At 39.4% G+C, this 18,528-nt stretch overlaps 2 protein-coding genes across 3 annotated transcripts in view; one reads left to right on the forward strand and one right to left on the reverse strand.

Annotated features, from left to right (window-relative positions):
* Positions 1-18,528, reverse strand: part of NBEA (neurobeachin) — a 519,777-nt gene that overhangs the window by 138,564 nt on the left and 362,685 nt on the right. The gene's annotated exons all lie outside the window — the stretch shown is intronic.
* MAB21L1 (mab-21 like 1) lies at positions 14,714-16,307 on the forward strand. Its single transcript, XM_062576873.1, has one exon. The coding sequence runs from the start codon at positions 14,829-14,831 to the stop codon at positions 15,906-15,908; it is 1,080 nt and encodes a 359-aa protein (XP_062432857.1). The 5' UTR covers positions 14,714-14,828; the 3' UTR covers positions 15,909-16,307.

Here is an 18,528-nt window from a genome sequence, read left to right on the forward strand (position 1 = left end):
GATTCCTTAGAGTGTGTGTTGGGGGAAGACACTGGTTATCACAGCATATATCTTTATATAAAGAAAACTTCACTTTTGCACTTTAATTCAAAACTTCCTTAAAGCAAAGATCTATTTCTTCTCCCTTGGTGATTTTTCTTCTAATTTCTCTTGAAATTGATCCTTTGCATTGTATTTTTAGTTTTCTCCTTCTAATGAAACAAATTTTACCAGATGTTTTCAAATTAGTTTTTCCTAGAAAATTCTAGTGGCTGCCCTTTAAATCCATTTTATTTGATCTGTTTGCATTCTTCAATCCTTCCACACACTTTTTTTCTAATGCCAAACATTTTATAATTTCTTGGTTCTCATTCTGATTTATTTCTCCTATTGCACAAAGCTGCACAAACTTAACTAAATTGATATAAAAATTGGATTTTTAATTAGAACACTTTTGCCTGCACAATCCATCATCACATACAGTATTACAGGGTCAGTGTGAAGCTGGAGTTCAAATTCTATCTATAGTCACTGAATTCAAGCATTTGCTTTATAAGCAGTCCGACATCTCCACTGTATGACCTGCACACATAGAATCCAGCAGACATTCTTCAGTCAACACCTTTTTAGAATTTCTAAAAAACAGAACAGGGCAGCCAGGCTTCATAAATCTAGTAGACTACCAGCAACAGTGGAAGGGCATGGGCTATCAGCAAAAATCTACTACTAACACTAATGGGTTTAATAAATATGTTGTTCAAAAGGTGGATGGTTCTTGGTTCCAGTTTCTGCTAAATTGTTATCACCGAAAGTAATGAGTACTATTTTACTACTATATCTAGATATTGATATGAAAAATTATTTTCACCTATCTGCAACTGATAAGCAAATCATACATGCTGTATCTAGCACAGCACAGCATTAAAGCTGTCATGTTCAGTAGTGATGTAGTCGTTCTTTTTACAAAAATTCATGTAGAGTGGCAAAGGAATGAAAATGTTTAAAACAAATGTAGCTTACAGAAGAATAAAAAGTAGCACAGAGGATGGAACTAGAGCTGCAGTTCCCAACCTTCAGAGGACCAAACCCTGCTCTGACGTAAGAAAGCGCAATGCCCTTGAAGAGGCTGACTACAACGAGAAGCAAGTTCATGCAACTAAAGCTTGGTCACCGCAAAAAAGATTGACGTGTAAACTTCACTGACCCACAGATACCTGATGTAATTAGGACCATCATTCAACATAGTGCTTGATTTGGCCCACTAATCTTAAACACTTTATGAAATGTTTAAAAGTGATATATAACAGATGTACTCTGACTAAACATGAGTAGATTAGAAAACAAAATCGCACCTAACCACTGAAGTATTCTAACAGCACAAAAAGATAATTTCAACCAAACATTCTTTAAGTACATGACAATTTTTCTTCAAGTAAAATAACTGCTCATTCTCTGGCATTTTCCAGTATACCAATAACTGTAGTTTGTCATGGTCCTTTAACACAGAAAAAAATAAAGCCCCAGAACACCTTTTAAAATGTGCAAAACATTGGTTTTCATCTGTGAAGTGAATCCCATCTAAGGAATTCTGTAAGTATGTATTGCCAATACAGCAAATCTTTTGTAATACAACCTACTGTTCCTTATAAACATTTCCCCATTCCATGCATCTGGCATAAAATGTAGGTGAGTAGGTAATACAAGTGTTATCCCAAAAGTTTAAACCTATCACAACTGTTTTAGTAGAGAACCCGAAACCAAAGATTTCATAGCAATGTAAATGATCACGTAAAGATTGCACCCAGAGCACAGTTTTATATATGGAGGAAGTCCAGAACAGAATATAAAACTGAACATTCATTTTGTGATAGCCAGAAAACAAATTCTGTTTGTTTAAAACAACTTTAGCATAACTGCTGAGTTACAAAACAGTTGTTTTTAATGAACTAGTCAGTTTTCAAATTGTATGTTTCTCTCTATATAATATATATGAGTATATAATCACACACATTATACACAAAGCTTTTATACAACACTCTTACCTTCTGCTGGTTATCATCTTGGGTATATGACACTGATGACACTGCTCTACAAACTCTTACCAGAAAAACATGCTCCACACAAACTTAGGAGCAAGAATGAAGTCACTGGCAGACCTGTCCACTATTCTCTTCATTAGATAAAAATCAGGTAGAAACTATGTTGTGTTTTGTTTTCCAGTGGAAATAGTGATTTGGAAAAAAAATGATATTGATACTGTGAACTTCACTACATGGACAGATTAGGTCACAAGCAAACTTCAGATCTGCAGGTGACCACATCCGCTTGCTTAACACATTGACTGATGAACACCATCTCACACGATTCACCTCTGAGAACAAGCAGTATCTTCTCCCCCATCATGTTGTTAGTGTTGTTCTGAGCACATCCTAGGCTGTCTTCATAAAACTGGTTGTCAACAACTTGTTCTCATTGCAACTGTTTTCTACTCATGCAGGTAGTAAGAAGGATGTGCACTGCATTTTCTATACAGCTGTTTTCCATCCTTAATTAATGCTTCTATGATACCCATACCAAAATAAGTGTTTATCTCACTTCTCTCATTCCTTACAGGCAGGATTACAACTTTTAATCTCTCCTCTTCTGTAGAGAAAAAAAGTAATTTGTTTAAGCACTGAAAAGAGAAGATGCAAAAGGCTTCCAAATCTGCACGTAGAGTTAGGAGATGAAGATAGGAAAAGCAGATACAAAGTTTGTTATTGAAGACTAATGTTGAGATCCTTGTAATAACATCCAGCCTGTCTGAAGAGCTGTGATTTCAATAGGTGAAGTGGCAAATCATGTAGCTTCTGTGCACTCCACTGTCTCATGACTGCAGAGGCATGTTAGCGTCTTGCAAAAAAGATTTAAAAAAACATCCTTTCAAACAAATGTATGAGTACTTCTTGTAGAGAGGTCAAGCCCCACTAACATCACTGGATTTACTTGCATGAGAGATGATAAGTCAAGACAAATTAGGATGTGAGCTAGGGTTAAATAAGACTGACACTCAGGCTTCTGTAATGATTGTTTTGTTGCTTTCTACCTATAAAGTTAAAAGATACTTTCTTTCCAACTTTTAAATTCACCTTTCCACAAAATATCAGATATTAGAATTTAATTTGTATTACAAGATCTCAGGGATACAGAGGGAATTTAAACTCTACTGATGAGTGCATAGCAGCTCTGACCAATTTAACAGTATGTCTAAATGGGTGAATGCAAGTCTCCTAAGAGTACACAACAGTAATAAAGTCAATCTGCCTTAAGTTACAGATCCTGTTCACAAACTCTGTTCTGTCCTATATTTTTGAACAGATGCACCCATCCAATATCTTCATAATTAGTCTGTGATATACTGAAAAACAAATTATTTCAGTTTTCTCAGATTGATTCAATACCACATGCTCCCATACATGTCCAAACTGGAATGCACAATATAACCATTTTACAGAACTCTTGCGAATCAGACAGGAGCAGAATAAATCACTCTGTGAACAAGCTGTGTACCAGGCTTCATTAGTTATAATTACCCCCAAAATATGCTCAGCAGAATGCACACGTGTCATCTGGGAGTGACACACAATAGAGTGGGCAACTTATAAACTCCTCCAAGCACAGAAAGAGTCCATAAAACAACTGGCTTGTGCATTTGGATTCATGTGATAACACCTCCTATTGCATAAGCCACCAGATGACACAGATGGGGCAAATCCAAACAAGGAACATTTCTTTTGTATAGGCATTGGACTTCATTTGATGCCTATTCAACCAACAAGCTGAGAAAGCTGAGTATGAAACACTAGATCTTTGTCCTTTTTATTTCCCAGATTGTGCTACATTTGAAATAATGAAACGTGTATAGCCTTAAGTACTTTGAACATAATGACTTAAAAAAATAAAACAAAACAAAACCAGAATGATAAATTTAACATACTTACGCACAGGCAAAACCAAACATCTATCCTCAAATTAGTTAAAAGAAAATGTTTTTAATGTATATTGAGTAGCATATCCATTTCATACATCTTACCAAAACAGGCAAGTCCTGACTGAAGCGCTTTGAGAACACACATATCAGCAATAAGATCTATTCTTTTCTGGAGAAAAGAATATTAATTACTATTATATTCACTGATTAGATTACCTTTCCTTTAATGATTATTACAGGACCAAATATGTTAAAATAATTGCAATACTGATCTCATCTTCAATTCACTCTGTCAGCTTACTCATTTTTTCCTGTCTTCTGTATTTTCTGCCAGTCACAGTAACTGTTTTCTGTCTGGGATTTCCAATCTCAATACCAAATGCACTTTTTTTTTCCCCCCTTTTCTCTTCACTTTGGTTTCTTGTACCCATATCCCAGGCTGTTCCTAGTCTTGCAGTTTTATCTTATTGCCCATTGCTATGGGGACTTAATCATGTGAAACTCCTGGACAGAAGTGCCTGTTTACTAGAATAAACTTGTGATTTACTCAGAGGGAAATTAATATTCACATACATATACTGTTCACCGTATAGCCAGATTTAATGTCAAGCATAACACACAAATTAAATGTGTTCATATATGTCAGTATTTTAATAAAAACTTTGAAATATCTGGATGCTATTTGGACGTTACGTGTGTAAGCTAGTGCATGTGTACATATATTGATATAAATGCATTTGCATCTGTTTTCCTGCATATTCAGGTGCATAAGCACATTCAACATATTCAATAGAAATACACACACACACACACACACACACACACACATATACACACTCAAAAAGCAGTCTAGATTTTTAGGGGACATATACAGTGCTTATAGTGAGTTACTTTTATGACATGCTATTAAAGAACTATGTAATATTCTCACATCTGTTGACTACTTTCAAGACAACCCAGAATTTAGCTGCACCAGCTCATGGATTTAGAATGCTTACATGAAATATCACATAGAGAATTGAGTATATCCACAATATGCAACTTCAGTTAAGGGTCATTATAAATAGCATCAGTTAACTGGTGATCTATCACATCTGTGCATCAGTAACACTGCACGGATGCAAGCAAGGGCAGAATTTGGCCCGCTCGTCCCCATTTCCATGTAGTCCAACCGAGAGGTCAGTTACTGAATTCATGTATTCACTGCTGGCAAACTCCATAGAGTGCTCACAGGCACAGTGGCATCAATTTCATATTTTTAAAACAGAGAAGCATGAACTATTTGCAAATATGAGCTGGTAGGGTATTATTTGAAATTTCTGCTTTCCTCGCCTTTTCTTATTTCTTTTTCTCCTTTTTAAAAAACCAGATACTGAAACTATCTTAGCTAATAATTTCATTCTGACACTTGAGTTTAAAAGGTTAAGTTACTATCTGAGGAAAGGTAATCTGGCTGCCTTTCACAGCAGCCTGCAAGCTCTGCAATCTGCATAGAGAGGGGCATTTGTCATCATTAGCTGAGCAGTGACAGCTGGCACCTAGGGTGTCCCAGATTCAAGAAGTGGCAAAGGCACTCTTTTAGCTTAAGTTGCCATTAAGTATAGCATGCTTCATAAGGAGCAACATTTTCTTTTTGTTATATAGCATGAAATAGCAGCAGTGAATGCATGTGTATTTTCTTCAGCAGGGGGAATGTGTGGGTATTATACAATTAGCAGTTGCCTTTAGACAGCAAGACATCAGGTTTATAATGTGAACAAACACCCAATTCATGGAACCTGCAAATGACAACAATTGTTTCAAAATTAGGGCAGTATGTTTTTCTTCAACGATATCTCAGATTGATTGACTTGAAAATTTTATTTTGGGTCGTGACAAATTGTGAATAAAATTCAGTTTTAACTAAGGTATATTATTGTTACTTCAAGCCAGGAATGTCTAATCACTTAAAACAGACAGTGTATCAGATATAGAAAAAAAGATAGTCCTATACTGGAATACAAGTTAAGGTAGTACTTGAAAGCTTTGAAAGAATACCTGATGGGGCACCATTTTAACAGCAGCATTAGAAACTCAAAACATATTCTCAGTGTGTACTTAACAGTTTGCTGCAATATGCTTTCTGAAATAGTTCCATGCGATTTTGAAAATGTAATCATATTGAGTGTATTTAATAAGTTGAGTATGTAAAAGTCTATGAGAGAAGTTCATTTCATACCAGCATCAATTATTCAATCTATGAAAGACTGAAGAAATCATTTATAAACATGAAAGGGCCCTAATTTGGTTATTTTTAAAGAATCAAAATATAAAATACAAAGCTAGAAACTAATATCCTTTGACATTAAGAAAAAGCAGAATCAAAAAAGTAGAAAAAAATCACAATTTTCTACACTCTTCCAAATTTGGAAACATAATCCATAATGCTGGATTTTGCATTATTATGTAAACTAGTTTTTCACAAATAAAACTAATTTTTGTGTTAATGTAAAATCTATGCAAATACATGCAGTCATTTATCAGGAAAGCTGACAAGCATTCCATATTGGAGAGGGAAAATGAAACTGCCTCAAGAATAGAGGCAATTAATTATTTCTGTATTTTCTCTTCCTCTGTCTTGAGGCACAAAAGTTATCCATCCAGTTAAAACAGCAAATGAAATAAAGAGATTTTTTTTTTATTTAAACACATATGGCTTTTGCCTGCAATACTGATCACCACAAGGTCTACAGATGCCCGTGGCTAAATTGTACACTGGCAGATGCACACAGGGGAAAACTGTGTTAATGCAGCGTGGTGAACAAAATAAATGAAGAACTGAATTTCGGGGAGGGGGGAAGGACTTCTTTTCCCCCCATCGAGATACGCAGTTTGCCTACCAAGAGTTGATTAAGTTAGTAATAAATCTAACCTGAAAAGTTTTTTTCTCATTTCCTAGGTCAAAAAGCTATAAGAGACCTAGCAAAATATTATGCGTATAAAGAAACATGTCTGCAGTCCCATACAATTTTGTAAGGTACGGATTACAAATAATGGGTTTGCCAAGATAACTAGTTATATTATTTCATCTTTTCAAATAAAGCTAATAATACAAAATGAATATAGTTACTGAATACAATAAGAAAAATGTTGCCCAACATACTTAAAAAGCTGTCTCCTGAAGTGTATCTGAGAATTGCAAGCATTATGGCAAAATCTACCAATTTGATACATTCCTGTGAACTTTAGAGCACTAGTAAGAGTTTTGCACTTATTCGTTGTTTGTCTTTAAAAGGTTATTTTAAAAATATTAGCAAAAAATAGCCTCTTTATACTTGAAAATGATTTGCAGAAGAAAAAAATAAAGAAACAGAGATGGTAAGCATTTATTGGAAATAAGACAGAATCATTTTGATTGCAGTAACCGCTCTCCTAATAGGCCTGAACACATTGCATAGCATTAAAATTACCAGTGTAATGACTAAGTAAAAAATAGGAAGTAATGTATTTACAATCTATTTTTGATGAACACATCACACAACAGAAGTAAACTCACTCCATTAAAACCAATGTTGTGAAACAGAAATCTAATTTTTCCTGGAAGTTTCCTTTAGTTTTACAAAATAATTATTCCAAATCAACTGAAAGCGTAAATCAATACGATTTTAAAGAGAAATAATAAAGGTATCTTCTCCTCCTCATCTAAAACTAAGGAGGCCTAAGAGATATCATCGTAACTGTCATGACAGATACACCATAATTCTTTTCTTTTCAATGGCACTAATGTTTTATAAACTATAACATGCCCAAATGGTAAAATGTATTTCTATTATTAAGAAACATTCACATTCATACTCCTGTGAGATAAACACAGATACTTCTGTAAACTGCTACTATTTCTCTTTCAAAATTGTACTAGAGATTTAGAGAATTACAAGACCACATGTCACCTCTATAGTCATTCTCATATCAGTTATTCTGGTTCCATGCTGCAAAGGACCCAATTCTGCAGATCCTGTCTTCAGAATTCTTCTAGTGCTAAGTGGGAAGAAATGGTAGGGAAGAATAGGAAGGACGTAGGTGATCTAGGTTAAATTTTCATATGAGAGTAAGAGGAGAACTAGAGTGCTTTGCTGCTCCAACTGAGACTTGATTCCCACTCCCCCCTCTCCTCTCCCACCCCAAAATATTGCACTCTACACTGATTACCTTCCACCAGTCAAGAAAAAGTGTTCAGCAGCAGTGGTGGGAAAATCAATACATTATAAGGGCAAAAAGATTTTAGTATCTGGTATTTCTGAAGAGATCTCTCCCTTCCTTACTTAAATAATAAATTGGATGACATGTTTATATTAGAGTCAGAATATTTTTTGGAACAATGAGTAAGTGTTTCTAGAAAGTAGGCTGCTTACATTTAAGTCTGTTAAAAGATTCTTCACCTTTAGGAGTTATAGAAATAGTTCTGAACATGTGAAAGTATATGAAACATACAGTTTTGAGATTTTGAAAGCATAATCTTTCAGGCATTACTGTGAATAACTTCACCTCCTTGTAAAGGATTTAAAGCAGATTAGGGATCGTATGTTCATGGGAGCACCCTGTTAAACTATGGACAGACTAGCACTGTGCTTTCTCCAGAAGCTAACTGAACACTGTTGCTAAAATGCAGTGACATTAAGAGGAAAGTTCTGCTTGACAAAAGAGCAGACATTTGGGCCAAAAATGTTTTTCCTCACAATGGCCACCAATGCATGCATTTGATATTTTTAAAGTATTTTAAAGACATACCACACTTCACGCTATTCATAAATTAGCCCTCAAGAGTTAGCCCACTCTGGCCCTGATTCTGCAAATAACTGCCTGTGACCTAACCGCCTACCGAAGCCACTGACCTCATCAGAACCAGCTGAATGTTTAGTTAACCACGTGTGCCTTGGCAGGATCAGGGCCTTCATAAGGTTCAACGAAACGTATTAATCACTCATGACCAACTCACTCAACTCCTACCTTCACTGTTATTTTGAAAGAAAATACCTGAAAGCTATACACTGCATTAAAAAACACAAGACTACATTGAAATATGTAAGGTATGTCTTTTTATACCTAAGTTGAGATGAAGTGAGTTACATAGGTAGTTTACCATACCCATGCTATTGTAAAGAGGGAGAATAGGCTTAGTTTTGAGTTACTGTGACTTACCATTTTTTACTGGCAGTGAGAAAATTAACAATGAACACATAGCATGACAAAAGGTATATGAAAAGATGGTGCATTACTAATAGCCGTATATTGCTTCGTGTTCAAAGATATTGAGCAATATGTTTTCTGCTGATTTCAATGGCTCTTGCAGCTACATATAAAAATTTACTTTGGTTGCAGTTTAATTTGCTAGGCAATGTGAAGCCAACTTACAAAGAACACCAGCCACATAGGTATGCATGTTCATGACACGCCACTTTCCCATTTGGACTGGACTAATAGATGTTGGGTTACTCATAAAACATAGCATGAACAAGCCAAATGATGTCATATTTTACAAAGTAATATATTTCGACTGTTACCACGCTTTGGTTTGGACTTACACACTTTTTCTAATGTTTCAGTCTTTCCTCAGACAATGTATCATAGGGATACAAGTCACCAAAGGGAAAGGTTAGTTTAGACATGAAGTCTTAGGAAGCTGCTCATCCAACACATACAGCTTTATTTTCAAGGTCAGTGTTGAATATTTTCAGTCATTTAATCATATACAGCATGAAACAGTAATGAGAGTTCTGCAGTGTTGGATGACCCACCACAGATGTAGTAGATTAAAAGGCGCTAATCCCCACTGATTCCACACTCCTCTCTGAGTTCAGTAGAAAAGAGCATTCTCAAAGCAGGAGACCTTTAAAAAATAGTGTTGGACTGCTTAAATAAAATGCTGTACTTTAAGGAATGTCTGGTTTTAGAGAAGCTGATGCAGAAGTGAACCAAATGAATAATTCAATGCATTTTTTCAGCTTGAATGTTTCTGCAATTCTAGCTAAAATTACAATTTGCAGTTGTGCAAGCTTTGTTTTGAGATGTAACATTTTAAAGAAAACAAATCAATTAGTTTTTTTTTCCCTTAACAGATTGCAGATTAGAGGAATTTAAAGCATTAACATTTCATCCATAAGACCTAGGATGACAAAGTCCAACACTAACGCCAACTCACTTTTAATATTTTAATGGGACAAGAATACATAAATGTGTTAAGTTTAGCACTAATAAATGCTAACTGTGTATTGTAAAAAGGAGGTAGATCATATGTTTTCAAAAAGAAAAAGGCATTTGCAGAAAACTATAGGTAACAGAAGAAAAATATTTCCATATCCAGCTCTGCATAAATCTATACTCCAAAATCTAAGTAGTGAGGTGTATAGTAATGTCATTAAAATGGAATTTCTGCAAACATACAGGAACTTACTCACCTTTAAATTTACCTTTACATTTCTTCTTAAATATGAAAGTGAAGTTACAAACTAAAATACAAATAAGTATACAGAAAATTACAGGTACCATTAAGATCTATCACAAAAATGATACTGCCTATTTCACATAATGCGACTCATAAAGCACATTCTCTAAAAATGTCTGTCTTTAGCTTTCCCACTTGAAAAAGAAAATGTATTGTTGCTGGCAGGATGGTATGGACAAAATAACCAGGATGAAATGAGGGGGGAAGGGAAGAAAGAGGAGCCAAGAATCAGATACATTCAATGAGCCTTCAAACTCACTTCAGCAGTAGGGATAAATAATTTAATCAACTCAACTTCATCTTCTTCCTAGCCTCCCTAGTGCAATAGGCAGATATTAAAAAACAAAACTTTAAAATTCATGAAGAGCTGTGTGTGGAAGAACTACCCCTACATAAGAAGAAATATAAAGTGATATCAACATAAGCACTTTGTGTGCCTGTGCATCCATGTGTGCATTTTAACTGATACTTTTCACCATATGAAAATAAATTATTGGTGAAATTTATATCTAGCAACTTTTTTTCCCCTCCAAATTACATTTTGTAGGCATGGGCAAGCACCTGCAATGTGTGTTTTCAACCATTTGGCTTTTTGGCTAACAAGAGGATAACACAATAAGGTGCTGTACTGTAAAATATCTGAAATAACAGGCAGAGTTCAACAAATGCAGTTATGCAAATGTAGCTATGATATTCTAATTAGGGGGAAATACCCAGAAAACAGTAATTTAGTAAAAGTCACCAATATCTTACGGTACCATTATCATGACAAATGATCAATCACCATTTTAATGAGGTGATTTTAATCTCCATTTTCCAGAACAACTCAATGCATAGAAAAAATAAAATTATGTATAATATTTATATAATGTATACTGTATAATAATACAATGTATAATAATGTGTATGTATAGTATAATGTATAATAATAAAACTAGGTATAATAAAAAGGCATTATTTCCTTTTTTAATTTAGTAAGCACACATTAAGAACTGCAAAGAAAAACTAATGCCAGTAAGTGGTCAAAAGCATTAAAAATATTCATATTTTATATTACAAAAAGTCTGAGATATCACCATTTTCAGCACCTCAAACCAAAGTAAAAAACTTCTTGTCATTTTAAACAATCAGGTCAGCTTAAAACAGTTCATTTCAGTTGTTGACTGGTGTCAGAAATACCAAAATCCATGTACTTTCAAGCTATCAAATGTTTATTTCTGTATGGGTGAAATTAAACTTTATACTGATGTAGTGAAATTAAGAGTAACTTTCAGTGCTTAAACGTAACCCAGTCAGGGTTAAGTCGAATAACGATAATATATCCCATAACCTCCAAAATGCAATAAATGCATATAACCTACATTACTGATGTTTTAGGTTAATCTCAAAGTTATACACTGATTTAGAATATACGATGCAATTTTTATTTCATTTAATTGCGCTAAATCATGAAAATCAGACTACTGAAACTTTGGGATATAGTGGGATATAAGCTATTGCATTTCACCCTTAGAACCTGGAGTTACTGAGCTAAAACTTACGGGGCAAAAATAAACAAAACCTTGCCGCAAAGATTTCCATCTTTAACGTGCAGTGCTAATGTAATGGAACTAATGTAAAGACCTTAGCTGAATCCTATTTAGGAATTTGGGACTGTGTGTCATCTCCGCAGGAAACGGCTGTTCCCCTTTACAAAGATGGGGGAGAGAGACACCCTTTTGTGCGCACAGTTTAACTTTCGTTTTTACACCGCGCTGGTATGTAACCTCTCAGGGACGGAGCTCTTTCTTATTTAAATCGCTCGGAAACCGCCTCCGACGAGGACGGGCCCGGCGCGGTTCGCCCCCGCGGCTCCCCCGGCCCGTCCCCGCCCGCAGCACCCGGAGCCGCCCCTGGCGGGGGCAGAGGGCCGCGCCGGGCCGAGCCGGGCCGGGCCGAGCCCGCAGCCGCCGGGGCCGGGCGGCTCCGGGGCCAGCGGAGGCCGGGAGCGGGCGGGCGAAGGGGCGGCGGCAGCCGGGAAGCGCCCTGCTGCCCCGCGGACGCTGCGCGGCGGCGGCGGCGCCGGGACTGGGACCGGGACCGAGCGCCCCCGCGCAGCGGCCGCGGCAGGGCGCGCTGTGCCGCCGCGGGGCCGCGCCGCGGCCGCCCCCGCCAGGGAAACTTCTGCGGAGGGAGCGGAGGAGCCGGGTGGGAACCAGCGGCTCCTCGCACGGCTCAGCCGGGAAGCAGCCGGCCCAGCGCCGTGCGCCAGGGCGCTGCGGCCGGGGAGAGGAAAGCTGCTTCGGGACGACCTGTCACCTGCCGTGTTGCAGCGAGGAGCCCCCCGCGTCCACCCTCGTCTCATTAATGGACAGAAAATTATTCCTGCTAGGAATCAGCTACTAGGAATTCCTGCTAGGAATCACTGCCTCTGCAAGGGGAGCACCCGTGTAAACGCTAGACCGAGCGAGCCAAGCGCAAAGTCAGGAATTCTTCGCTGTATGCAATAAAGTTGGTCGCATTCATACATTGAATAAATGTGAAATTTTCTTTGCCTTATGACTTCTCTTTGGCGCTTGCTATGCTTGTGATGGTTACTTTAAGAATTAATAATCGGGCGGTAGATTAAAGATAAAGACAGGGGATGAAAAGGGTGTTTTCCTAAATATATACATATATACTTTTATTTATATATATATATTTATGTATGTATAACTTTGGGTTTTCTTGAAGCGAAGCTGTATAAATGTTGCAAAGCAGAAGCGTTTGCACTCGAGCTTGTTCGCAAATGGAAGTCCCGATTGCTAACACTTAAGGTACTGAAGGAGAAATTTGCTAATTACGCATTGCACGCGAAACCCCGAACTGTCTGATTAGCAGCATGCCAGCGTGTTTGCCGTCGCTAGCATCCCTCCCGTGCGCGCATTTACTAAGCACAGCTTGCTAGCAGAGCTCACGATACAATAAACCGCCCAGGTTTGAAATTAGTAGATACTTATAGTGCAACTACGTCTCAGAAAACCAGCGGAACGTACCTTCTTCACAATATACTGGCGCGCTACACCGAAATAGAAAAATGAAGCTAAGAATTGGCAGATCAGATTTACTGTTCATATCTGTTACTTGATTTCTGGAGGAAATGCAAAAAAACAACTGACAAACACGTTTAGCAATTGATTCTCCCTTCATAAGATATGAACACAAAAAGCAAGGCAACGGCGATGCCGAAATGCACTAAACCTTAAAATCGATTATACCCCGTCGGAAGACCTTTTAAAACTATAACAGATCGCGGACTTAGGCGTCACGTTTTATTCCAAAGACCACTAGATTGCCGTGAACCTGCTGCCTTGCGCACTGACCGGTTCACGAGAGCAAAACTTCTGCCTCGCAGTTACAGACCGCCCCGAGGAGTGAAGGACGGCGCGGTCTGACGCCAAGGGGGAGCTAAGGGCTTGCGCCGCCGCCGCCGGAGGAGGAGGAGGAGGAGGAGGAGGAGGAAGCCCTGGGCTGCGGCTGCCTGCCTGCTGCGAGCCCCCTAATACACCTGCGCTCGCCTTTCAGCCGAGGGCAGACAAGCAGGGATGCAGCGCGGGTCTGCCAAGTCCTTTCAAAACGCCAGGGCGCTTCACGTTACACCGGAGGAGAGCGGTTTCTCTTGATTTCCAACGGAGCGGGTGACCAGCGCGGTTTTCTGCCAGTAACCTTCTACCTTTGCGTATATACGTGTATGTGCGTGCGTGTGCCTGGGTGTATACATATCTATCTCCTAGAGAGGGATTAATTAGCCGGGTTTGAGCCGAAAGAGGCTGCAGTGACGAGCCCAGTGGCGATTGGCCGCCCGCCTGCCTGGCCCTGCCTTTATAATTTCCACACGAGTGCATCTGGGCTCTTATACAAACCAACAGCCAGCTTCTTCTGACATATACACACACATACACACACACGCACACACACGCGGCACTTTTCCCACCGTCTGATTAACCACCCTGCACACACGCAGTGATTACTACAAGCAAACATAAATAAATACGGAGAGGTTTTATTATTTGGACTACTGCAAGCCTCGCTGTGTCTCGGTTCAACTTTTGTTTTTATTGCTGCTGGGGAAGGTGCAGCTCTCGATGCTTTCCTCTCACTCACGGACCCTTTAAAAAAAGGGGGAGGAAAAACATCGCCCCCTCCAGTCCCCCGCCCCCCCCCCCCCCCCGCCACACACACTTCAAGACGGCTGATCTAAAAAAGCAGGAAGAGAGCATCTGAGGAGCAGCAGCCACAGCGCATTTGGAAAGCCATTTGTTACATTTCAGAGTGCAGCAGCCCGTTTCTCCTCTGAAGTTGGCTCCAGCTTTAGCAGCCGCATTGGATCCCACAGCGTATTGCGAGACTCCGGTATACAACCCGGATCTCTGCCCCAACATGATCGCGGCCCAGGCCAAGCTGGTGTATCATCTGAATAAATACTACAACGAGAAATGCCAAGCCAGGAAAGCTGCCATCGCTAAAACGATCCGCGAAGTCTGCAAAGTGGTGTCGGACGTGCTGAAGGAGGTGGAGGTGCAGGAGCCGCGTTTCATCAGTTCCTTGAACGAGATGGACAACCGCTACGAGGGGCTGGAAGTCATCTCCCCCACGGAGTTTGAAGTGGTGCTTTATCTGAACCAAATGGGGGTTTTCAACTTCGTGGACGACGGCTCTTTGCCGGGCTGCGCGGTGCTAAAGTTAAGCGATGGGCGCAAGAGGAGTATGTCCCTCTGGGTGGAGTTCATCACGGCGTCTGGCTACCTCTCCGCTCGCAAAATCCGCTCCAGGTTTCAGACTCTGGTGGCTCAAGCCGTGGATAAATGTAGTTACAGAGATGTGGTAAAGATGGTAGCAGACACCAGCGAAGTGAAGCTGAGAATCAGGGATAGATACGTAGTGCAGATCACTCCGGCGTTCAAATGCACGGGGATCTGGCCAAGGAGTGCTGCCCACTGGCCGCTTCCCCACATCCCCTGGCCGGGACCCAACCGGGTGGCCGAGGTCAAGGCGGAGGGCTTCAACCTCCTGTCCAAGGAGTGCCACTCGCTGGCCGGCAAGCAGAGCTCAGCCGAGAGCGATGCCTGGGTGCTGCAGTTCGCCGAAGCCGAGAACAGACTGCAGATGGGCGGCTGCAGGAAGAAATGCCTCTCCATCCTCAAAACCTTACGGGACCGGCACCTGGAGCTGCCGGGCCAGCCCCTCAACAACTATCACATGAAGACTCTGGTTTCATACGAATGCGAAAAGCACCCCCGAGAATCGGACTGGGACGAGTCCTGCTTGGGGGACCGGCTCAACGGGATTTTACTGCAGCTCATCTCCTGCCTTCAGTGCAGGAGATGCCCACATTACTTCTTGCCCAACTTAGACCTGTTTCAGGGCAAACCTCATTCGGCCCTGGAAAACGCGGCCAAACAAACGTGGCGACTGGCTAGGGAAATACTCACCAACCCGAAAAGTTTGGAGAAACTTTAGAGGGTAATAAAAAACGGGCCTAACCGGTACATCTGCTTATGTCCTGATGAAATTTAAGCTTCCTGTTCGAAAAGTCAAATATTTCCACTTGACACTGCAAATAATATTCTCTTTTAAAAAGGAATATAGCTTAGGCTCTTCACAAAGAAAAACAAATAAAAACAGCAAGTATCACTCCTCTTCATCACAGTTTTGCAGTTCCCCGTGAGAAAAACAAAAATGTTACCCGGAAAGCAAAATTGGCTGTAATTTAACATGATTGTGACCATTCCGCCTAGAAACGGTACCAACGGATTATAACAAAACCCAGTATTTTTATGTAATCCCTCTGTGAGTAAAAGCTATTTGGATATGCCACCTGAACAAACCCTAATGTACCTTTTAATTTGTATCAGATATTGTGATCTCACATTGTCTTTGAAATTGTGGATGTTGGTGTTTGTGATTTGGTGAACAGAAGTTAAATTGCCATTTTGGATACTTCAAGGACATTTTCTGCTAAAGAAGATACCATTTAAAAAGGTAGATTTTATCATGGTACTTTTGTTAATTGTCTTTTGAAGTGTCTGAACTTAACAAGTTTACATTTTTCGTTTCATATATATTGCTTGTTCTATTTCTAACATTCCATAAATATACTTGAAATGTTATTTAAATATATTCAAAAGAAATTTGGATTCTGCTTATATAATAACGCTTGAATATTGGAATTATATATTTGAAAATGCACTTGAAATACACTGGATAATTACCTTTTGTGATTTAGATTTTAATTTCTGTTGCTGATTTATTTAATTACAAGCTAATAAATGAAGTAAAATGCATACGGGTAAGCGTTTCAATACCGAATCAAATTTTCCACTTCAAAAAAACAGAAGGGCAGCTACGTTTTTCGAATTTTGTCTTTCTGTTGATTAAATTCTGTTGCTTAAATCCCGTAAAGCAGTAAACTTAAGGGGAGCCTTCTGACTTTGCATTTTGAATAGTTTTGTAGGGTAAGGAAATAGCCGTGGTGCATATACACTAGACTTTAGCTCCAGATGACCATCAGCAACTGCCAGACACTGATGTAATTATTAATACAGTAACCCTTTTTACAGCCGTCAGAAAATAAATCTCGTTTCAAAACATTTACTATACGGCGCTGATGTGTTTCTGCTCGGTTTTGAGCAATGCTGAGGAAACACACAACGTATTCCTAAGGCAGAGTCAGCATACTGAACCTGACTCTTTACAAAAACTAACATTTAGGAGCAAGTAGTAATAAAGAAGAAAGTAAAATTTATAGGTGAAAGGGTCAAGCCTGCACCAATAAAGTGAACAACAGTATTGCTTCTGACCTACAAATCCGTTACGAATGTGATAAGATTGCCAGTTGCGCTCACAGAAATAACCCCCTCCTCACCCCCCCGCGCTGGCCGGGTACGCAGAGGGAGTAACATGTGCACATCCACAAACTGCCGGTGATCAAAAATCGCCTGTTCGTACTCTAACACATGGCTCTTCTAAGTATGCCTCCCTTTCAGGCGACTTTAAGATCCAAATATAAGATAACAACACGTATTTTGTTTAGTACCCTAAGAGTCAACAAGTGCTGAAAGAGGCCAATCGCCTGTGTAACACTAGACGCAGATATCAACTATTTGCAACCCGTTATACTAAGCTATTGTGAAAGAATCTGGTTTTTTTCAGCACGGTGAAGAAAGTTCCGAGTTTCAGAAATTACTTGTCAATACAGAAATCACATTATTACAAACATACTTATATTCAGACGAGTTCAATAGCGTTTTTCTTGTAAATTATTTGCGATAGTTCTTCAAAATCCCAAGGTCTTTTGAAAAGTCTCTCTCCTATTTTCCCCTTAAAAAGAGGCTTATAACATTCTCCTAGCGCGTTAATAAAGTAACAAAGGAAGCAGAACGATAAGAATAAAAAACAAGACAAAACAAACAAACAAAAAAAAAAAAAAAAAAAAAAACCGCAGGAGAGAGGAGCACCCTGTGCTGTCAGCCCCCTCCTGCCCCGGATCCAAGCCCTGTGCTCAGACCTAGAGGCGACGGGCGCACGCAGAGGCTCGAGTCACGCACCCCTACTGCTGCTGCGGCTGGCTTTCGGCTTTTTTTCCTTTCCTTTTCCTTTTTCCTTTTTTTTTTTTTTTTTTTTTTTAAGAGGGGGCGGGATTGATAGGAGTAAATGACTTTAGAAAAAACAGCTTTCCCAGGAATCTAGTCTTGGGTACATGCCCACGCGATATATTTTTTTTTTCCTTCCAGAAAATAAGCATTAGCTTGTATTTCAGCAATCAGCATGTTTACTCAAATGAGCAGTATTTTCTTACAAGGAATCTAACGTTCTTGAAATAAAGGGATTCTCCGATATCCACTAAAAGGGTAAAACCTTCCCGTGTGTCTTAGGGAGGCCGCGGTCTGGGACTGCTGTTACCTCCAGGGATTTCAGAGCAATTGGCTTAACTACTAAATCTGCCCATGTTCATACAAAGGCATTGAGCGAAAGACTGCTGAAAAATGTGCACGCCGCCGTAATAGAGGATTTAACATCATTAATACACTGCGCTTTTTGATAAACCGCAGCGAGAGGCGGCCGAGGGGAGCGGAGTTTG

The sequence above is a fragment of the Rhea pennata genome, chromosome 1 (genome assembly GCF_028389875.1).
Source record: "Rhea pennata isolate bPtePen1 chromosome 1, bPtePen1.pri, whole genome shotgun sequence".
Taxonomy (NCBI): Eukaryota; Metazoa; Chordata; class Aves; order Rheiformes; family Rheidae; genus Rhea; species Rhea pennata.